General features: G+C 32.5%; 4 protein-coding genes across 9 annotated transcripts; all 4 read left to right on the top strand.

Moving 5' to 3' along the window:
- The first annotated feature begins 527 nt into the window (after positions 1-527).
- LOC122398814 (armadillo repeat-containing protein 7) lies at positions 528-1,660 on the top strand. Its single transcript, XM_043399034.1, has 3 exons — positions 528-929; positions 1,006-1,173; positions 1,263-1,660. Exons 1-3 carry the CDS (start codon positions 821-823, stop codon positions 1,535-1,537), a joined length of 552 nt encoding a protein of 183 aa, XP_043254969.1. The 5' UTR covers positions 528-820; the 3' UTR covers positions 1,538-1,660.
- A 441-nt stretch (positions 1,661-2,101) lies between these two features.
- On the top strand, positions 2,102-3,045 carry LOC122398815 (follicle cell protein 3C-1). The gene is made up of 3 exons (XM_043399035.1): positions 2,102-2,666; positions 2,777-2,848; positions 2,922-3,045. The coding sequence occupies exons 1-3, from the start codon at positions 2,400-2,402 to the stop codon at positions 3,030-3,032; spliced, it is 450 nt and encodes a 149-aa protein (XP_043254970.1). The 5' UTR covers positions 2,102-2,399; the 3' UTR covers positions 3,033-3,045.
- Positions 3,046-3,153: 108 nt separating this feature from the next.
- On the top strand, positions 3,154-6,564 carry LOC122398742 (zinc finger protein 431-like). Its single transcript, XM_043398898.1, has 5 exons — positions 3,154-4,896; positions 4,962-5,047; positions 5,105-5,420; positions 5,697-5,800; positions 5,857-6,564. The coding sequence occupies exons 1-5, from the start codon at positions 3,651-3,653 to the stop codon at positions 6,562-6,564; spliced, it is 2,460 nt and encodes an 819-aa protein (XP_043254833.1). The 5' UTR covers positions 3,154-3,650.
- Positions 6,565-7,021: 457 nt separating this feature from the next.
- Positions 7,022-23,492, top strand: LOC122399221 (E3 ubiquitin-protein ligase TRIP12). 6 transcript variants are annotated; one of them, XM_043399735.1, is made up of 25 exons: positions 7,022-7,371; positions 10,548-10,886; positions 10,967-11,275; positions 12,335-12,421; positions 14,394-14,751; positions 14,830-15,023; positions 15,118-15,291; positions 15,393-15,769; positions 16,288-16,572; positions 16,701-17,081; positions 17,157-17,329; positions 17,404-17,578; positions 17,655-17,877; positions 17,991-18,231; positions 18,306-18,711; positions 18,837-19,025; positions 19,096-19,281; positions 19,448-19,639; positions 19,717-19,922; positions 20,059-20,478; positions 20,558-20,810; positions 20,938-21,183; positions 21,267-21,596; positions 21,699-22,017; positions 22,100-23,492. In XM_043399735.1, the coding sequence occupies exons 2-25, from the start codon at positions 10,577-10,579 to the stop codon at positions 22,294-22,296; spliced, it is 6,231 nt and encodes a 2,076-aa protein (XP_043255670.1). In that variant the 5' UTR covers positions 7,022-7,371; positions 10,548-10,576; the 3' UTR covers positions 22,297-23,492. The 6 variants fall into 6 exon arrangements, with proteins under 6 accessions (XP_043255670.1, XP_043255674.1, XP_043255669.1 ...); XM_043399739.1 differs by lacking the exon at positions 7,022-7,371 and adding an exon at positions 8,202-8,307; XM_043399734.1 differs by lacking the exon at positions 7,022-7,371 and adding an exon at positions 9,191-9,370.
- Positions 23,493-23,587: the final 95 nt, after the last annotated feature.

Raw genomic sequence — 23,587 nt, forward strand, 5'->3', positions numbered from 1 at the left:
ATCAAAAATAGTTTGTCCACCAATAAGATTAAGTTTGAGTCAATATAATATCCGGTCATCGAGTATGATCTAGATCAGTGTTTCTCAAACCTTACATTTTAGAACAAATTTTTAAATAGATCCAGATTCATTTAAAATTATACAAGTTACTATTTACGTATAATTGTTGCAATTTTGCAGTCAAATAATCAATAAGAGAATGTACGTAAAGATATTGAATAAAGTAATACGATTAAAAATAAATATAACTACGGTACACTCCTGATTGGGGATACAGCGAACCAATGAGATTCTGTTATAGTTTATGGTTTTATTTACCAGAGTTTCTTTCATTGGACTTTCATGTTGAAAGTATAAGTTAGCAAATTCCCTTAATAAAAATAAAATAATATCAGAAGCAGCTTTTTTTACTTCACGATATAAATGCTTTTGTTTTATTTTGAGAGCTCACGAAAACTCTAATTAAATATTCGTGTTTGCGAGCCCCTGCTTGAGAAACACTGATCTAGTACAGAATAACCTCGTTATCCTCGTACAATATGTAGGCTTATTTTTACGAACGTCATCCGGATAATCTGTTCTCTGATTAGTTAATTAACTGACTCTAAGACACGCTCCGAAACTAACGTTTTCTGTCAGTATTACAGTTCACGAGGGAATCTAACCAACACTAATAATTGCATTAATCTTAGAACACTTAAAATTCAGTTGATTCATAAATGTAACGATCAGAACAAACTAACAATTTTTTACGCCATTATCTCTAATAAGTTATAATTTTGAAGAAATTCTAAATTATATAATAAAACATTGTTTACTAATGTTTACTAGTAAGGAAAAACTAATAAAACGTACTGGAAAAAATGCTATTGGCCGTTATGATTTTTTGAAACTTCTAGTTACAGAATTTAAAACTACCAAGTCGAAAGGTAAATTGTGTAAAAAGAAAAACACAGTTGTAAGATCATTTAGAACGAATATTAATGGACCCAAATTTTTCCGTAGAAGCAAGAGAGCAGGTATTAGCAAACCTTGCTAATTTTTCTTATGATCCTATTAACTACGGATATATAAGACAACTTAAAATAATTGATTTGTTCCTTCATACATTATCAGAAGATAATATAAAGTTGGTACGTTTTGCGGCAGGAGGTATTTGTAATCTATGCACTGGCAAGTATTTACTTATTTCAATGAAAAGTTAGGTTAATTTTTTTTAATAATGATCGTAATAATCGAATAAAATTATAATTATATTTTAGATCCAATAAATAAGTTGTATATTTTACGTAATCACGGCATTCAATTATTGACATCCCTGCTTTGCTTACAAGACGAAGATACCATACTTTCAGTGATTACCAGTTTAATATTTTTGATCACACCTGAATCTAAAGATCAAATAACGATTGAAACGTTTGAAACAATTTCTGATTTTGTAAAGCATGAAAATAATCGTATACAAAATTTGGCAACAGTATTTTTAAACAACCATTGCAAAGCAAAAGCTGGAAATCAGAGTACGAAAAATATATAAATCTGTATTCCAACATATTAAATGTCTTGTAATTCGTGAATATTTGTAAATCTAATTGTTAAAGAATGCAAACATTGTAAAGTACAGTTTACATAAAAAATAAAATGAAGCTGACAAAGTCATTCTTTGAATTATTAAAGAAGTATTGTACAGGAGCTTCTGACCTAACAAATTCATCAAATGTTTTAAAAAATGTGAAGACTGTAAGCGAAGTATCAATTTTTAAAACGATTACAAACGATGATATACTTAAATTTGCCAAATTGACCGGTGATTACAATCCAGTACATAAGGGTTCCACAAACAACCTTGTCCATGGTGCTTTTCTCAATGGCTTGGTATCAGGAGTAATTGGTACAAAAATACCTGGCCCAGGAACTATAGTAGTTCAACAAAATCTCGCATATCCGAAACCATGTTACGCAGGGGATAAAATAGAAATAAAAGTGCAAATTATTTCTATTAGAAAAATCATTAAATGTGAATATATCTGTATTGCAAATGGAGAGAAGATAGTTTTAAAGGGAGATGCAAAACTTATAAAAAAGTCATGAAACGTTTGCTCTATTTATTTGTGAACATATTACATTAACAAAAAATAAAGTAAACTTCTTTGTACAAAATGTGACTGCAACATTGCAGTATTATGAAATATTGCTTAATATGCATGTATATTCTGACCCATTTTAATAGCTGACACAACAAAACAACGTATCTTTAACAAAACCAGCAGCCATTTGCTAACTTCCATTGAGTTCTTGCAAAAAATTCAGTCAGCCTGATCGATGTAAGTGTAACATTAAATTATATGCAAACATTTTTAACACGTACAATATAAATTTTGTCTCTTTTACAGAAGAAAATGTACTTCATATATTTATTAGTAGTTTTTTGCTTCTCATCTGTATTTACAAATCAAATTAAATCAAAAACCTTAAACAATACTCATGATTTTACAACTACTGAATTTCCAAACGATTGTGCTTGTGGAATTTTTTTAACTAGTCAATTTAAAAAAGGTAATAAAGAATCACCTGCAGGAAATCCTGCTCTTATCCACGATCAACCTGGAACATTTTCATGTACTCCAGCTGGAAAGAGGCTCTGCACAAATAAATGTCTAGAAACTGTAAGTTATTTCATAGAGATAATATCAAACTTCTTATTTAAGTTTCCTCAAACAAATTACTGAATAATTTTGACTCTTTAAGTATAAAATTACTTATAAATTTATTACAGATTATTAAATATCTTCCAAATAGTTCTACAATGATATGTAGTTCAATAGAACGTGACAGCTATAAAGAGAGAGTAAGTATTATCATATTGTTCCTACAGTAATACAATAAAGGTTCTAATGTAAACCAATGTTCTGTTATACTAGGCTTACTTATTTATTAAGAACTGTAAAAGCCAGTGGATTAATACAAATCTGTCAGCTGGAAAGGAATACTGCTGCAAAAATGGAACATCATACAAATGCCCAATATTTTAAAATTACTGTGACCTATGTTTTGTAAATGTTTTTATTTTTTATAAATCGATAAATTTCATATTATTTTTATTCTATAAACGTATTCCCGCTGCTCCCAAAGTTTTTTCTTAAATGTCCCGCCCCTTGTCTAAATATAGCTTCAAGATCGTCACCTACACTCCACATAGAATCAAAGGAATCCCGGATAAATATCTGAAATCCTCATTCTATAATTAGATTTTCAGATGTGAAACTTTGTTCTATTCTGTGTGTTTCAAAAAAGAAATGTTTCTCTTTCATTAAGCTTTCTTTTTTTTATTACCGACATGTAAGGTACGATTGTGGTCTTTAATTTGTGCTATTGGGTCAAGTTCAAGCATAACCCCAATAACATTACAGATGACAATGTTAAATTTAAACTGACCAATTAGTTTAAACACATACCTTGTAAACTCTATACTTCAACAGTTAATACAAAGCCCTTATAAAAGTTTTACTTTCGTAAACACCGACCAAATAAAAAAAAGAACACATTTATTATTTTTGTCATTTTCTGCTGTCATTAAATATTATTAACACGATTGTGGTGCTTTGTAAAAAGAAAAAAAAAAAATGAAGTTGCATTATAATACATAGTTAATGTTTTGTGCAAAATATACCGTAAATAAAAAATTGATAAAAAATATGTGTGCACGACTTTTAGCGTGCCCTTTGTGCTCTCAACCAGGTTTTTTAACATTGGATGCATTACGAACAGGATTAATAAGTGTAGCAACTCGACCTCTTACATGCCCTGTATGTAATGAAATATTGCTTGGCATTGATAAACTGACAATACATTTGTTCAGCCACACTATCAATTTAAATGATAATAATACAACAGAATCATCGAAACATACAAACATTGCTACTAGCAATAATAATCCACCAACAGTTCATAATTTACAAAATACTACTTATCAAGATTGGAACGTATCTAAGGCATTAATTACAGACGAGAGCAAACTTTTAGAAAATAACCTGAATATCCAAAGCAGTTTAAAATCCTCTAAGAACTTACAAATTACGAAAGACGAAGTTTCAATTTTTAATTCAGGAGTTTGTATTCAAGATCAAAATTTACCTGTAAAACACGCACCTCAAGTTCCATTTTTAACAAATTCGATTTGTGATAATGAAGGAGTAAATACAATTCGTGAAACACTCGAGAACAAAACAATATCAAACGTAGATAAAGATTCTCAGCAAACAATAAAATTAAATTATGCCACACAGTATTATGCAACTGGTAATATTAAACAGGTAAATTTGATACAAAATCATGCTCAAAAAGAACATGAAAATATTCAAACCCTTAGACATTGGATCCAAGATCAACATTGTGAACAACAAACTTCTACAAATGAACATATGTGTGCATTGGAAAAATGTATAGAAAATGAAGAGTCTTGTAATAATAAACAAAATTACAATGAACAAACAACATCATTGAATAAATTTCCAAATATTGCGACAACAAATACTAATATGTTGTTGGAAAAGTATAATAATGAAAAAAATGTAGGTGATAATTCATTTGCTGTATGTAATGAAAGAAAAGATGAAAATAGTAAAAACGAACAAACACTGCCTCAGTTAAAACTTTTCAAAACTTTATCAACAAAAGAAAAGACTGAACGTTGCAATATATGTGGTTTTCATCTTCCCGACTATAACATTTTACTTTTACATAAACAGTTAGTGCATATGATCAATGAAAAAGATTTAAATGTCATTCCTGAAAACTTTCTTAAGGATTACTCGTGCCATTTATGCTCTAAAGTATTTAAAATGAGGGGCAGTCTGATGGTTCATATGAGAGTAGCGCACATGGGATATAATCTGGGTAATTTATTCATATTATATTAAACTTATGTAATTTGATACTTGTTAACAAGACAATGTGTTCAGGTTCTTTGGCTAAAGGCGGACAAGTGGAACTTATATTTAACAAGAATAAATATAATTGTCCTACGTGTGGAAAAACATTTAAAAAGGTAACTAAATCATTTTTATATAATTTTCATGAAAATAAAATACATTCACTGTTCCAGGAACAACATGTAATACAGCATTTAAAGACACACGAAGCTAAACAATGGGAATGCGATGTATGTAGTAAAATGTTTACAACAAAATATTTTTTAAAAAAACATAAAAGATTACATTCAGGAGAAATGCCTTATAAATGCAATATATGTAATAAAACGTTCACATTTCAACAATCATATCATAAACATAGATTATATCATAAGGATGATAAACCACATACATGCGCAACATGTGGTAGATCATTTAAAGAATTATCTACTTTGCACAACCATGAACGAATTCATACAGGAGAAAAACCTTTTGCATGCGAAACTTGTGGTATGTGGGCTTTTGTAAAGATTTCATTCGATAAACACTTTAAAAATCTTAGAATAATGCATGTTTTGTTTTCAGTTGCTACTAACAATTTAACATGGATTGTTCTGTTTCTGCAATGTATGTATAATAAGGTTTTGTGATTATTACTACTATATAAAGCTTACATATGGACACTACTCTAATAATAGTGTAAATATCAATGAGATTTTGAGCAATTTTATTTTACACAATAGGAAGAAAAAAATTATAACATTTTAAATGATATTTATATTTTAGGAAAATGTTTCCGTCAACGTGTTTCATATCTGGTTCACCGTAGAATTCACACAGGCGTAATGCCTTACAAATGTACAATATGTGGAAAAAGTTTTAGATACAAGGTATGTTATAATTGACAGACTATTTTTACAATTTCATTAATTATTTATTACTGCAGGTAAGTCAAAGGACTCATAAGTGCCTAGCGCAACAGATGGGAAATACACAACAAGCAAGTAATGTAGATCAACATTCAACACATTTATCGAACGGACAAGACTTGAGTAACAACATCTGTCAAATACAAAAAGATCATGTAGAAGAGAATCAACCAATGCTAAATATTTTAAGTAACGAAGAAAATAAGTATGTATTAATAATAAACACTCAAGGTCAACAACTTCTAACAAAGGAATCAAAGGATAAAGCTGAAGTAACCCAAAGTAAAGATAAAAAATTAGAGGAATGCGTAGGGATAAATGATGAAAATGGAGAAACAAGAAATATATGGAAGTCCAACATTCCTAATAGCTCTATATTTAAAGAAACACTTGATAATTCTAAAAAAATATATTCAAAAAATGAAAAATCACTTCGAGAAGACGCGACTGATTTCTTTTCGATGATAATATCTCCGCTAGAAACTGGATTATCTTCTCCCACTGCTGAAATGGAACATTTACGAGTATCATCACCAACACGAAGAAGAGATATACTTAAACCTTACAATAACTTCAGAAGTATAACACATGATATGGAAATAAACATAGCTAATACGAACATGGAACAAAGCTTTAACAACGATGATAATACAAATCCAAATACTTTACAAACTATAAACGAAGAATCTTTGAAACAACTACTATATGGTATTAACGAGAAATAATAATAAAATTATATTACAAATGTATAAAAAATACAATATTAGTTTACTAAAAATAAATAGAAAGACATTAAAAGAAATTTATTTTATTTAAAACTTATAATTCTTTTAATATAATCAAATTGTAGATACCTTTTTTTTTAAGGAATAGGTTATACGTTTTCGACATTTTTACAAAAGTTATGTGTTCATACTTAACTACTTAAATTCAGATTCCTATTCACAACAATACCACTGTACACTCTTTTGAAATAAATAGTTAGTTGTAACGCTTAAAAAGAATTAAGTATACTTTAGTACACAAGAAATAAAGACAGCTTTATTCGAACCGCGAACAACAGTTTTACAACAATGCAAATAGAAAATTATTGTATTTCAATTAATAACGAACGAGACTTGGAAATAAAATAAACCATTTATTATTTCAAAGACTTACTTTATGCGTTTTGCGTTTAAATCGTAATCGTTACTTTTGTTATTTGTTTATAGAAGAACGTTTTACATCACAGGTCACCTTCTTATGAGATGAAATCATAACATTAGTTTTGCCACTGATTGGTTGATACAGAACGAATGGCGAACATTAGCCAATCACCGTCCACTAGAGTTACATTTTGGCTACATAAAGGAACAAACGTGCTTTAGTTGAATCGACCGAAACAACCTGCATCGTGTATAATCCTTGGTCGAGATATCGTAGCAGACGACGCTCCGATCGACTTGACAGCATAGTCCGTAATTTCACGTGTCCTCTCGCACATCGCATTGCGTAACTGGAGTCTAACTTCCAGGGAGGAGCTCCCTTTTTCGGTAAGTTGATGTCCATAAATAAAATTTAAGACCAACGAACAACAGATAATTGTAATGTGTTTAATACATGTACTGAAAATTTGTTTAATTGATCAGTTAACAGATATATCATTTATCACAAGCTGTTTTGACATATCTTGAGAAATACATTAGTTTATCGGCCAATTGGGCACTACCAAATGAGGTTTTCAACCAATCGTGGTCAGTGTATACATACTTGTCACGATCAAACAATAGAACTAAAACTCAATGTCTGTTACGACATCGTAATTGTGAAGTTTACATATTTTCATAAAAGATTTAAAAGTACATAATTAAAAATGTTCTACGGTTGTTCAATGATTATTTTTGTGTCCGATTTAAAGATAATTATTATTAGATTTACAGCTGTCAATTAACGTATTATCAGTAAACGTTATTTCATGTGTGCGAAGTAGATGGTGTCGTATAATACGAAATATAATCAAAATTCATTTTAGTTTATTCCTCGAGAAAATCAAATTAATTTTTTCAAGAAGTGACATAATAACACGTATCAAATGTATTAGATATACATGACAAAAAGAAAATATGATAAGGGCAGTGATAATTTGTTCTATTTTAGGTATTACGTTTCGTGCATAATGTTCAAAATGTTATGTGTCGTGACATTCATCGACTAATAATTATTTGTTTAGATATTGAAAACAAACGGTTCCTTAGTTTTCTTGCTTTTATTTGTATGAAATTATAGTTTTGTTACGTATATGTGAAAAGCATGATAACAAAAATTTATCTACGCATGTTGTAACGTTGCACGACGTTGAATGTGTTCGATCTCATGTGTCAGCGTTTCTCAAATTGGGGTACCCAGACTCCAGGGGGTCCGCGAACGTTTGGTGGGGGTCCACGAATTCTCAAATGAGAAAAAGTATACTATATCGTAAAATGAGAAAAGTACGTACATACCATAGTATTTTATTCTTATCGAGAAGATTTTCTAACCTAAAGCATTACAGAATTGGCAAATTTTAAATATAGCGATGGTTAAAAATTTAGTACTTAAAGTGATAGTTTATATACGAGTCTCGAAGCGCCGAACTAAACTTTAAACGTGTTTGTTTGTGTTTCTGTTAATAGTAACTCGAATGTTATTAAACCAATTTTGATGATCTTTGGTACTAGTATTCTTAATCGCATTGTTTATCGTATGATGTACGATTTTTAAAAAATTAGTTTCTAAAACATAACAAAAATATGTCTGTTAAAAGGAATTTTCTTTCAAATGCCGCAAGTTCTAGATTTTTAAAATGTAAACGATTTCATACTTTGCACCATGAAGATATAAATAAAAATAAATTTCTTTCAATTGGTTATATAAAAAATAATCTGTTTTGTCGCACGTCAAAGTGGCATAGACCTCTCATGGGGGAAATTTGAGGAACACTGCTCTATGCAATATCACGTAATAACTGATATATAAATACGTTGAGCAAAGAATATTTTATCAACGAACAGTGTCTATTTGTGCTTTTAAAACTTTTATCATTGATATTCGAGCAATTGTTTGTGGCTAATTTTACGCCGTAGACGAAGGAGAAAGTAAGGAGTTTGAAAAAAAACTGCAGCAAGATGGCTATTCGCGCCGGTTTTGCGTCTGCCGCTGCGTTATGAACCGTGATTTCGCTCCACGCGGGTACCGAGTTTTAGAACGCACCTACGTTGGCTCTTGTGTGTGACGTTTCCCGATGGGGGCGGAGCGTCCTCCAGCTTCCCAATTCTAACCAACCCGATCCCGATAGCCGTCGCATTCCGCTGATTTGCCTCAGTGTGCCTCGGCAGTGCGTTCGGTGCGTTTTTTGGTGTGTGCCTGTGCACATAGCCGCTCACCACCAACGTACGTACGTGCGCGTGAATCCATTTCTCTGTCGTATGTAACGAGAGACGTTGTGCTCGCAAAAATCATCAGCGAGAAGACATTTTCCTCGCGATGCCCTGGGCATGTTTTTCCGACATTCAGGTAATCTTATCGGTAACTGTTTTTTTTTCTTTCTTTCGCTCTCTCCCCCCCCTCTCCCTTGAAGAACCTGCATACCCAAGTGAGATTCTCTTTTTCGAGGACCTCAACCTGAGGTCACACGGTGACGAGAGTGCAAGAGCGAAAGAAAGAAAGAGATGGAGAAAGAACTCGTCCTCCATTACTTGTTCGCAAGCAAATGGTGGCTTGCTCGCTCGCAAGTCTCTTTGTTATAATTATTTACGCCTTCCGTTGTATCCTTTCGGTATACCGAGTCTATTCGTGGCCTTGTTGCAACCGAGTAATCCTAGCGTTTGTGGAAGGGGTTGTATGATGTCAACGGCACAATTTCGCATTGCCTACGATATTATAAACGGACACCAGTTGTAGTGTTTGTTATGATTCTTGGGTTCGTTACTATCTCTTTCACCGTAGAGGAAAACATTAATTGCGCATCGCCTCTGCTGTATTATTTAGTTACGCTCCTTTTATCTGAGTGCGCATTGATCTAACGTATCTAACCATAATAAGTGATTTCTTTTGTAATCAACTTCGTCGGAATCTGAGTATAATTTTTCTTCTAACACATTGTTCGAAAGCTGGTACATATATTTCCTTTGTTAAAATCTAAAAAAACCATTCAAATTTTGTAAACGTAGATATATGCCTTTATATAACAAACATATTTTTGTTAAATATTCGTTATTTTGTTGGGTTTATATTCATATAATCGTATGAATTAAAAGTTAACACATTAATTAGAACATTGTTCGTGTTTACACAAAGAAATTTAGAGCAAGTGAATTTACATCAAAGTGTTTTCTATATTAATATAACGATGTTTTATTTGTTCTCTTTAATTTGTTCCATGTTATTGCATAAGTGAATGTGTTCAAGTATGCATTGAAACTGTAATTATTTCCTACTTTGATTTATCATTTTATTTCATAGTCTAATTTTAATTTCCATTTATTCATTATAGCCTTGTTATTACATAATGTATATGATACAGAAGTTTTGATTATTTTACAGTAATACTGATGCTTCAAAGAACAATTATAATTTCTGGCTCTGAAATAAATTTATCAAATAATTTTTATATAAAACTTTATAAATTATTCTTATTTCGTATCGTACAAAGTGGCCAATAGAAATATTTACCTTATATTTCTTTTTGCAGACAGAATAGTGGCATGAGTCGATTAATCTATGGCAGATCAACAAGATCAGTTGTCATCAGGGGGGTCTGTAGAGACGGCCGATGCTTTATCAGACACCTCTAAGCTTGGAGGGAATAGCTCTGGCAGTGGTAGCAGTGGTTATAGAAAACGACAAAGTACTGGTTCTATTCCGGTCACTGTAGAAGAAAAAAGGCGTAGAGGAACTATTGATAACTCACAATCATCCGAAGTTTTTAATAATACTTCTTCATATAAACATTTGACTGATTCCTTTAAAACAGAGAATAGAACAAGAGGTGAACGTAAAAGTCATGGCAGTGGCTTAGATTCATATCTAGGTAATTATATCTGGAAAAAGTAATATAATTTTTTAATATAATTTATTAGTATTTTGTAAAATATCCATTACTTTTTCTAGATACTGATTGGAGGCCTCAACATAAGGTTCAGCAATCAAATTATAATATCAGTGGGAATAGTACAAGAGTTCGTAGTGCAGCAAGGACAAGTTTGCCAGAGTTAAATTTGAAGGCTATCGACTGTATTGCTTCAAGAACACGTTCTCGAACACCACAAAATCCGCAAGCCGTATCGCAAGGACATAACAGTTTCGATTTATCACTATCCAGTGGCTACAGTAATCGAGAAGAATTGACTTATAACAACTTGGTGCCAACATCAAACAGTACACCAGTTACTAGTCATCCATCTACATCAAGAGGACGAGGTTAGTTTATTTATTTTATTCTTTAAAAAGTGTTGGTTGCAATGAGATGTGATGTGTGATTTGAGTGAACAGATAATAGAATTCAAAAAGAGTCAAACCAATCTTAAATGAGTTAATACATTTGTCTTAATAATCTTTCTACGATTAATAATCTTATACAAAATTTATAAAAATAACAATAAATGATAAACAATTGATTAACGTAAATCACTAATCAGTACATTCTTTACCAATTACGATTAATTATACGTACTTATTTTTATGTGAAAACTAATAAAATTAGCATTTAAGTTTTAAAAGATTAACAAGCTTTAATTTAAGTGTAATATCTTTATGTTTTGAAAATCAGTAACCTATGATTTTATATAATGTCTACAGCTAACGCAAACTTTTCTACTTAATTTACCAAATTTATTAATTTGTAAAATTTCATTGTTTTAATGGCCAACAAACAATGCAATTATTGTTATTTATTTAATACATTGCTTCTAATATACACAGTTTTTCTTTAAATTTTTTTTCTTCCGCTGTTTATTAATTTTATTTCTAACGAAACATGTGTTTGGTATTTAATAATAATATAAATATATATTATTAAAATAATAACCACAAAAGTGTTTAAAAAATTAATAACTTACAGTGACTTTGAAATGACAAACATTATTCTTTAATATACTTCAAGATTAATAAACTAAAATTAAATAAATAATTCTACTCGTGCATAATTATGTGTAATTTTTTATAAACAAATAAAATAAGAATAGTAATTCTAGACATACTATTCAATAAACAGGGACAACAAGACAATATTTATACTTGACATATACATTCTATACAATAATGTCACATGAATTTAGTACTATGCTTAATGTAGTGCCATGGTCAGTTAAAAAGAACCCATGGTCATATGTCATAACTACGTGTTTTGCAACCTTCATTTATTGAAGTAGTAGGTTAAAGAATAGGGTAGTAAAATTAGGTTTTGATTCACAAGTATCTTAAAATTAAAGAAAAAAGGTATTACCAAAATAAGAGTCATAGATCAGACTGTATCATTAGGCCTGAGGATGAGCGAATGTCTGGAAGGATTTGTGTCTGCTGTCAAAGCACTTTTTCCAATATCAACACAAACGTATCATCAAGAAGGTAAGCCTAAGGAGTACACACTTCGTACTACATTTTCTTCCCCTTATTTTCTCTCAAATCCATGAGTAGATATCTTTAAATGAATAAAAATTCGCTATAAATCTGCTCTCTAAATTGATTCCCTTGTATCCATATGCAAGTATTGTACTTAACATCAGGTCAAATTGTTTGTGTCAAATTTGATTTATGCATGACATTATTTCTCCAGACACATAGTAAATAATACGGTTCTAATGTAATTATACAATATGTTTGTACCGTATGAAATTTCATACGGTAAAAGTGCCTATAAGTTCAAACAGTATTATTTATCACCACTTTGATTATTGATCGAAGATTGTATTTTACGATTTGAAAATACTTTACAATGTATGAAGATATATGAAAAATAATAATGCAACAATCGATTTAAATATTATGAATATGATATGCAATTAAATTATCCACAGGTATGATACTTAAAGCCAATGTGTACCAGATATTTTATTATATTATTGCAGTTTGCAATTACAGTTGAAAAGATTATTACAAAATTAAAATATAAATTTTATCCTAGACGAGCAAAATTTTACTCAAATAATGATTTTACTTCACCACACAATTACATTTTAATTTATTCATTTTAAAACATTTAATTGTAATTTTTTAATCATTATTAAAAAAGTAATTAATAAACGATTGTTTACCTTTTATTCGTTATTCAACATTTTTATTTAGATACGAATTTTGTCTGTCTTTGCGTTTTATGAAGTTTCTGAAGTTTCATGAACAGCAAATATTCTTCGATGTAATGTTTGAACTCCTGTAAATGGATGATGAAATCTTTACTAAAATAATACTAAATTTACACACAAGGCAAATATAGTTCATGTAAAAGAAACACAGCTTATTTATAGTAATGTTGTGCAATAAATACATATTTGGTACACACACTTTGTAAAGAGAAAATACAGGAGTACACTGATGAATAAACATATAAGGGTGAACAAAATTTTTAATATAAATATGACAATTATACGGAAATATTATTACGTAAATATTATCCATAATACTTTTCTGTATAGCATAAAAACCATTTATGAAGTAGTATTCAATAAATTGATGTGACAGTTATATTTTGGACACATTATTTGTACGTTTTAATACATTAGTGTGCAAATATCTAATAATAATTTGGAAATTTATTTAGTTCATTCGTTTCATAAATTTAAAGCTTTCTATAATTGTTAAAGTAACAGTCATAAGCAGTGATATTCAGTAATAAGCAGTGATGTGCAATTAAACACTAATGACGTAATTGTTATATGTAGTGAATAATTGCTTATATATTTATACATTTACTTTTACAGAAGTGAGATTGAAAATAATGTCCACTACTTATCATTTTAATTGTAATGATGGGGCATTATATATATTATTATCATTGCGGGTGTAATGTTATTAATTTCTAATGCTTTTATTTCGCATTTCTATTACATTATTATAAATATAAAACGATCATTTAACAAAATCTGTGAAACAACTTTTAGAAATTAATAAAAGCATGTATCATATATCTATTTAAATTCAACAGAAAAATGTATGTTTAAACATACTTAATATACGAATATGTATGCAATTAATATAAATATATTTAAGAAAACATGTGCTTGAATAGGTTGTAGATTGCACCAAGAACAATGTAAATACAGTATTATAAATTCGTAACATATTTATTATTGATTCAACTTCTAAGAATGTTTGATTTGTATAATCGTGCACAACAAATATAACTAACGGTACATATAAAATTTGTTGAGCGTGCACTGGAAGCATTGCATATTTATGTTAGAGACCTTCTCTTCCTTATTACTAAAAGTGACAACGAACTCTGACAATAATGAAGTTTATAGCAAAAATCTAAAAACCATTGGAAGTATAAAAATTACATATAATTCGAGTATCATAATGATAACATATTTCAATATTTTAGGATCAAAATCACACGGTGGTGCAACTTGCGCAAGTAGCAGCGCGAATAGTCCAGTTTTGGGTGTGAAGTCCAGCATCAGAGTGGGTAACACAGCCAGTAATTCTGTGGAGAGTGGTGGGGGGGCGTTGGCACATGACGGGGCAGGCACTAGTGGCATCACGACAACAGCCACTGCCAATCCACCTGTGTCTGCCACCGCTGCTGCCAACCCTGCACACCCTCATCCTACGCACAAGCATATATTACGTCCTCGCGCAAAATTCTCCAGTGAGCAATCTAAAGAACTGCCAACTAGTAACAAAACTTCAGGAAAGCATCATAAAAAGGACTCTACAACGGGCACTTGTTCAAGCTCCAGGTAATTATTGTTTTTTTACAAACGGGTATGGACAAAATGGATTATTCTATGTATATAATATGTATCCTTTTGGTTTAGACACCGCTCTTCGTCACGTGCAAGAAAAGCAGTGATAGAAGGTGGTTCTGGAGGAGTAGGAAGTGTAATGTCAGGAACTGAATCAGTAACTAATAGTGCTACTCCAACATCGGTCTCATCCACAGTTCCTGGCAACCAATTGGTGACTACAACAGGCGAAGACGAATCAGCATCAACAGCTACATCTGCCACTGGTAAATTTTCTTAAAAATATTTGTTCCATAAAATAGTTTGAGCGTTACGTATTTGTTTTCGTTATGAAATTAAAATTTTTATTAATGTAATTAGCAAGTGGAGGACCATCTGGAATGTCGGCCACTACAGGAGACAGCGAAAGCGACGATGGCGAAGTTGGAAGACTGCAAGCATTGTTGGAAGCTAGAGGCTTACCCCCTCATGTGTTTGGTGCATTAGGATCACGAATGCAACATTTATTAAACAGAAGTATGGGTGCAAGTTCTGGTAATTATTCTTTCTTTCCTATTTATGTTGAAAGTTAAATGCTAAATTTATCTAAATGTAGACAATTCGAAACATTTTACGAAATAATTTTATGGTTTTAGCTGCTAAGGCACAACAGCTGTTGGCTGGTTTACAAGCTGTTGACGATGAAGGTGAACAGCTACAAGCTGTCATTGGAATGGGTGAAATTCTGGTTATGGGAAACGAGGACACATTGACTGGTTTTCCAGTGAAACAAGTGGTCGCAGCTTTAATTAATTTACTTGGAATAGAGCACAATTTTGTAATAATGACACATGCGTGTCGTGCTCTTACTTACATGATGGAAGCTTTACCTCGTTCGTCAACAGTTGTAGTTGATGCTGTCCCAGTGTTCTTACAAAAGCTGGAGTCTATAGAGTGCATGGATGTGGCAGAACAATGCTTAACGGCACTAGCCATGTTATCACGGAGACACAGTAAAACTATATTACACGCGGTAAGTACATTAAGTTACTCGGGTTTTTGCTAATCAAGGGGAATATGGCATGCTCGATGTTGGCCGTCTTCTTGGCAAGGTTTTTAGTTGTCGCGCGACTGAAACAGTTTAATAGTCACTGTTGCGGCTGTTCGACTTAGGCGTGTAGAATCACTGGTGCCATCGATTGCATAGATGTGACTAACGTATGTGTGACGAGTCGCTTGCATCGATCTAGTTGATGATGATTTAAAGCAGGCATGTCGAATTTATTTTGGACCAAGGGCCAATTTATACTACCATGTCATGGGCCGCAGACATAGAATTATTTTACAACAGAATATATTTACTGATATAATAAATAACGACTTATCAGTCTTAAACGTTTCGAACGTGAAACTGTAATGATTTTGTATATCTGTGAGTCACAGAGTTGCGGTTGTACCATTTAGCGTTTGAGTCGCTCGATAACTATAACGAACCATAAAGAAGAATGGGTAATCCTTGATATTAATAAAAATTAATTTGTATTGTTTTAGGGAGGAGTATCAGCTTGTTTGAAATTTGTTGATTTTTTCAATATCACGGCTCAGCGAGCTGCATTAACAATTACAGCGAACTGTTGCCAAAATCTCCATCCTGATGATTTTCATTTGGTAGTCAGCAGTTTGCCTTTACTGACAAGTAGATTAACAAATCAGGATAAAAAAAGTGTTGAGTGTGTTTGCCAAGCATTTAGTCGTTTAGTTGATAGTTTTCAACATGAACCTATAACTTTACATAAAATTATAAATGCAGAACTTCTTCAAAACTTACAACAGCTGGTATGAACGATTTTTGTATTTTAATATTCTCCGGTATTAATCACAAACTGATTTTTTTTATTCCTCCGTATTCGATGTAAATTATAAACATAGTTCATTGGTAATAAGAGTACTTCTTCATATTCTAGCTTATGATTACACCACCTGTAAACAGCATTGGTAATTTCATAACAGTGTTACGTATGCTCTCTGTGATATCAAATCGCTGTCCCGACTTGGCACAGCTGCTTCTGCAACAAAATATAGCGTTCACGCTGAGTTATCTTTTAACCGGATCGCTGGAAGTGAAAACGGAAGACGTAGAGTTAGTGCCGCGTTCTCCGCAAGAGTGGTTTGAAATCACTTGTCTGATCGAGGAACTCATGCCTCCGCTACCAACAGATGGTATATTTAGTGTAAATAGTTTACTTGAAAGGACCAGTAATCAACAAGAAAACGTTCATTGGGAATGGCGCGATGAAAGGCATTGTTGTCATCCATTTAGTACTATCGATTCTAGAATTATTGAGGTATTGTCATCATTGCGAGCTTTCTAATATTTATAAAAGAACAAGTACAACGTAATGGAGAAATGGTTTTTACAGATGGCATTTCAGAATGGCGAAGACGAGATTTGTCTTTCCTCTCTAGGACGAACTTATACGATAGATTTGACTGTGATGAAACAAATCAATGAAGACATTGGAGTAGCGCGAAGCATTTTTCGTAGAGTAAATACTCATCCCACGGAAGGCAAAAGTCCTACTTGTTTATCAAGGTAAGAGTTTATGTTTATTTTAAAAATTTTAAAATTTTAAACTTTCATTAAGTTATACATTATTTTTTTCACAGCATGGATGTTATACCTCCAGTAATCGAAACAAACGAATGGCTAGTGTCTTTTATCCGAACATTATTCTCTGTCCTGTACGAAGTCTATAGCAGTTCTGCTGGTCCTGCTGTGAAATGTAAATGTCTTCGAGCTCTTTTACGTATGGTCTATTATGCTTCAACAGATTTACTTAAGGTAACTATCGATGAAAGACGACGCTACTGTTCCTATAAATTGTTATTAAAATTGTTCATTTTATTTGTTTACGCAGGATGTCTTGAAGAACCAAGTAGTATCATCACACATAGCGGGCATGCTGGCATCCCAAGATTTACGGATCGTTATTGGAGCTCTGCAGATGGCAAGTATATTAATGAAAAGGCTACCACAAGTGTTTGGGGTTCATTTCCATCGTGAAGGTGTACTACATCAAATACGACAACTAGCTGACCCTGAAGTACCTCTTGGTGTTTCACCACCCAAGTGTCCTTCTGGTAATTTATTGAAATTATACCCATAATTATCTGTATAATAAAATGTTTCGTATTTTTATTAGAAAATTGCAATTTAACGATGGTGATATTTTGTTTCCTCTCTATTTTTTTAGGTACATCATTACCAACCCCACAGCCAGGTCCGTCGAATACATCACTTTCTTCCACCACAATGTTGTCTTCTAGTAATGCCACGTCTCCAATTGCTTCTCCATCAACGAATGGTAACATATTGTTCGGAACAATTGCAACGTGTCAGTTGAAACCGAACCTTTCTGCATCGATGGAGACACACGCTAGAAACGAATTAAACTCTACAGTAGATGACGTATCCACACCACAAAGTGCTCATTTGTAAGTATACGATTGAAGAACATAGAAAAATTATATAGAAATGATTACATCTATTTATTTATACAATTCATTAGGAGACTCGGGGACGTGCTAAAAAGAAAACGGCAAAACAAGAAGGGCCGATTTTCTAGACTAGGCGGTACAACGCCACAACAAACTCAACAACCGGAATCACTTTTTACTGGTTTCACTACTAAAAACAATCGATTCTTAGGAAATCTTAATCCCGCTAGATGGGGTCGAAAATCGTCGTCTTCAAGTTCTACTAACGATAAAAGAGATTCAAGCTCGTCGACGAGTTTATCGAAACCGCCAAGCAATTCAAGCTTAACGGGAGGCAATCGAGATAAAGCTAAAGCATGGGTACGTGAACAGGCTGCACAGTTCTTGACACGATATCAAGACAATGCACCCTGCACACATCCTGCAATGACAGTCCTTTCGAGACTTACTGCTGCTATACAACGGTTACAATCAAACGTAAGTTATATATCGATACCTAATTACAATTCTTATCGGACAAATCGAGGTTTTATTGTATGTGTTACGTGCTATCAATTTGTATGTTGTCGCCATTAAAGTAATAATTTACAATATATTAATAGGAATTGGATGAAATGTTATCGGCGCTTACTGAATTGCGAGATATAATACTCGAAAGTGACATATCTCCATTTGAAATGAATTATAGTGGTCTTATTAAAGCTCTGCTCAACTACCTCACTACTACAGATGCTCCTGGTAATCGTTATGATCGCCTTCGAATGTTCTGGAAGTTGTTTGCAGAATCGACTGTATGTAAATTAAACCTATATATTCAGTGGTTTTTTCTTTCTATAAAATATTTTTGTATATATTATTCAGATGCAGCAGAGCAACAATATTATGGACCTTAATCCTGGAGCTTTTGGTGCTCTGGTAACGAAACTAAACAGTTGTGTTGCACAGTTGGAACAATTTCCTGTGAAAGTTCATGATTTACCAGCGGGATCTGGTGCTGGTCGTGGAGGTACCAGTGCTCTCAAGTTCTTCAATACACATCAACTTAAGGTGCTTTACATTTTCTTTTTACAATTAATAAACAATTTGTTAGTCATTGTTAAAATTAAATGCCCGTCCAAGCATTTCGTTTCTCTTCTCAATGTTTCAATTAATTTCTCGAGTTTCGGGCATTAATTTCCAATATTATTATATTTAACGTTTTATGATTTTGCAGTGTAATCTCCAACGACATCCAGAGTGTAATAATTTAAAGCAGTGGAAAGGTGGTACTGTTAAAATAGATCCTCTTGCGTTAGTACAAGCAATTGAACGTTATTTAATGGTTCGTGGATATGGTAGAATACGGGAAGCAGAATCTATGGTCAGTGATGACGATAACAGTGAAGATGATATAGATGATACTTTGGTAAGGTTTATATATATTTTCTCGTTCAGTGTAATCGCATAATAGGAATACTGTTTGGAACCTACATAAATTTGCAGGCAGCGGTAGTTATAAGTCAAGGATCAGCAAAACACAAACTTCAATTTTTAATTGGAGACGAAGTGCTGCCTTTCAATATGACTGTTTATCAAGCCGTCAGGCAGTTCGGTTGTTCTGGAATTGATCATTCTGAAGCAGAAGCCGATGGTGAACCACCACTTGGTCATGATGCTGTATGGGTACAAACTCACACAATTTATTACAGGTATCCTAATTTGATTATTTTATCTCCCCGATAAATTAAAGCATATATTTCGATATATCGAATAATCAACGATGTTTTTTTTTTTTTTCCTTTTTAAAAATGAAAGAAATTTTACTATATAGTTTGTTGTATTTAGGCCTGTACCAGAAGAAGAAACCGCAACATCACCAAAACCAGGTTCAAGTTCACAGGGTAGCCGCAAAGGTAAAGGAAAGAGTACAAAAATCAGTTCAAAACGAAAAGAGGATAGTTTGTGGCTTGAAGGAATAGTTCCTCCACAACGATGTCCACTTGATCCTTACTTGTCTCCTACATTGCCACCCTCAGTTACCATTATTGATGCTTCATTAGACGGTTTGTGCCTACTGCGACTTTTACACACGTTAAATCGTCATTGGGGTGTTCTATTTCCTCACCTAAAATGTGTAAGCTTACTTTCTCCACAAGACTTTATTAATAATAAAATAGCTGCGAAAGCGAGTAGACAGCTACAAGATCCTTTGGTTATCATGACGGGAAACTTACCTTTGTGGCTACAACAAATCGCTACAGTCTGGTTAGTATTACGAAATACACAACGATAATTTACTAATGCGTATTTTGTAAATTAAATATGGGTACTAAATGTTTTACAGTCCATTCCTGTTTCCGTTTGAAACAAGACAATTATTGCTTTATGCAACATCGTTCGATCGAGATAGAGCTTTGCAACGTCTCTTGGATTCTGCGCCAGAATTATCAGGATCGGATAGTCAAGAACGCGTTACTCCACGTTTAGAACGCAGGAAAAGAACTATTTCGAGAACTGATATTCTCAAACAAGCGGAACAAGTTATACAAGACTTAGCGTCTAGCAGAGCCTTGCTCGAAGTGCAATATGTTAACGAGGTTTGTTCTCTTTTTTTTTTCTTTTTTTTTACATTATGTGAAACTATTTTTAAAAGAATGGACTTACATCATTTTTATAACGAATCTGTATATAATTCTATAGCATTTTACAAACTCTATTTCGCAGGTTGGTACCGGTCTTGGCCCAACATTGGAATTTTATGCTCTAGTCTCTCGGGAATTACAACGTGCTGATCTTGATCTTTGGCATGGAAGTTCAAATGCTACTGAGACAGGATACGTTAATCCGTCGCATGGGCTTTTCATAATGCCAATATCCTGGAACACTAAAGTATCCCATCTTGCAAAACTTAAAACAAAATTAAAATTCCTTGGAAAATTTATGGCGAAAGCTATATACGATTCAAGAATGGTAAGTTTTTTATTCGCTAATTGAATTTAATACATTTACAATCGTATAATATTAACAATTTTTATGATTATTTTTTGTCGCAGTTGGACTTACCATTTAGTTTAACTTTTTATCGTTGGTTATTGGGAGAAGAACATACATTGACGTTAAATGATTTAGCGCATGTATGTGCAGATGTACATCGAACTCTTAGTAGACTGCAAGACATTGTTAGACAAAAGGAAACGATCGAGAAAGATCAGACGTTAAGGCCGCATGAAAAAGTACAACTAATAAATTTTCTAAATTTAGATGGTTGTCTAATTTCGGACCTTGGCCTTGTCTTTGAATTACCTGGTTATGAAAACATCGAATTAAGAAAGGGTGGAAGTGAGATACCTGTTACTATTTACAACTTGGATCAGTATATTAAGGTATTTATATTTATCGAAGAATCGAAACACTTTATCCAAGTATATATGCTGATTAGTTTTTTATACATCGGATTTCATGCCATTTTTAAATTTGAATTTCAGTTGGTAGTACATTGGTTCTTGTACGAAGGTGTCTTGAGACAAATGGAGGCATTTCGGGAAGGCTTCGAATCCGTATTTCCACCGTCGCAATTAAGATTATTCTTCCCCGAGGAACTCGAAGCTGTATTCTGCGGGCATGCACAAACTGGTGGACAATGGGACGTGAAAACGCTTTCAGAATGTTGTAGGACGGATCATGGTTACACACCAGATTCTCGCGCGATACGATTTTTGTTTGAGGTTATGTCAAAATACAACAGTGAAGAGCAAAGGCAATTCATTCAGTTCGTCACAGGTTCACCGCGATTACCAGTTGGAGGTAAATATTTCAATATTTTGTGCTCGTACGTTGCAAATGAAATAAAATACGTTATAATATTATGTTGCACTTTGTTTCGCAGGTTTTAAGAGTTTAACGCCACCGTTAACAATAGTGCGAAAAACTTTTGATCCGTCTATGAAAACGGACGATTTCTTACCATCCGTAATGACTTGCGTTAATTACTTAAAACTACCCGATTACACGACTATAGAAATAATGCGGGAAAAATTGCGAATAGCTGCACAAGAAGGACAACACTCATTCCACCTTTCCTAGAAACGGATGGAAAACCGGCGCGCCATTTGCTCTTTTGCTATCGCATTGCCCAGGTTGAGACCAATTATCCAAACAACAATTAAAATATTAAAGGGAAAGATAACTGCGTTCGGTTCGAGACTCAGTAATCGCAATTTTGCACTTTATACGAATTTTTTCGAAGATTACATTTTTTTTTTATTTTAGCGACAATTCATTTAAATAAATTCTAATTTGATGTTTACCTTTTTATTTATGAATTTGAATTGTGATATATTTTATCAGGAAAGTGCAAAGATGGTGTTTTAGCTCTATACTGTATGAGTTTCCTCTTGTGGTATTACGAACCAGGTAGCGCGGGAGCAGCCTTGTTCTAGGAAACTTATCTTTGATGTGTTACAATAATTAATAAAAGTTGTAAATATAGTTTAATATACGCAAGTCTATATAAATACTTTATATAATAGTAACAAGAAAAATGATATTGCTATGAAACTCTATACTAATTACATATAATTTAGTTTGAAGGGACGTTTACTAGATATAAGTATAAGTAAATTTTATATCAGTGGTGCATTTAGCACCGCCATGAATCGCCAATCTCATGCCTCACAATTCGCAGAGAACGTGTCACGAGCTAAAATCAGTAAACAAACTGTGCGCTACAAAATGAAGTGGCTCATGGCTTCATTCACCATAACAAAAAAAAAAAAGCAAGAAAAAAAAAAAAATAATAACTTTGAATATAATAGCGTGTTTAATGCCCATCGTTTTATTTTCATAATCGATCTCTTGTGTTCGCTGCTTAATTTACAGCGTCTGCGAGCACTGTGCGAATTGACGTGCAACACTCCTATATTTAAGTTTATTCGATGTATCACCAATTAAACTTATTTGATATTTTTATTCTAGGTAAGATAGTCCAATTAATACTTTACTTAGCTGTGTAAAAAATGCAGCCAGCATCGCCAGATCGAGTCATCGTAATAATATATGAATCGAAGAAAATTCTTATATCCACTTACTTACAGGCAAAGTATCTATTTATGAAAAAATGTACGACAAATGTATAATATGAAATAGAATGGATATAAAGTCAGCGAAGCTGGTGTATCAAATGGATTATACAAGGTACATTAATTTCTTATATCTCTGTAGAAATGTGATTCTAAACAAAAATTGTGAGCATATGAATTGATCAAAAGTAGAAAGACAATTAAAACGCGACTAATTTGTTTCACATTTATATTGTGTACCATTGCTTGAAAACGATCAATATATATACATCATTTTTTGATTTTTTATTTGATAT

Source organism: Colletes gigas, unplaced genomic scaffold (assembly GCF_013123115.1).
Source record: "Colletes gigas isolate AHSC1104 unplaced genomic scaffold, ASM1312311v1 Colletes_gigas_Sc00012, whole genome shotgun sequence".
Lineage (NCBI taxonomy): Eukaryota > Metazoa > Arthropoda > Insecta > Hymenoptera > Colletidae > Colletes > Colletes gigas.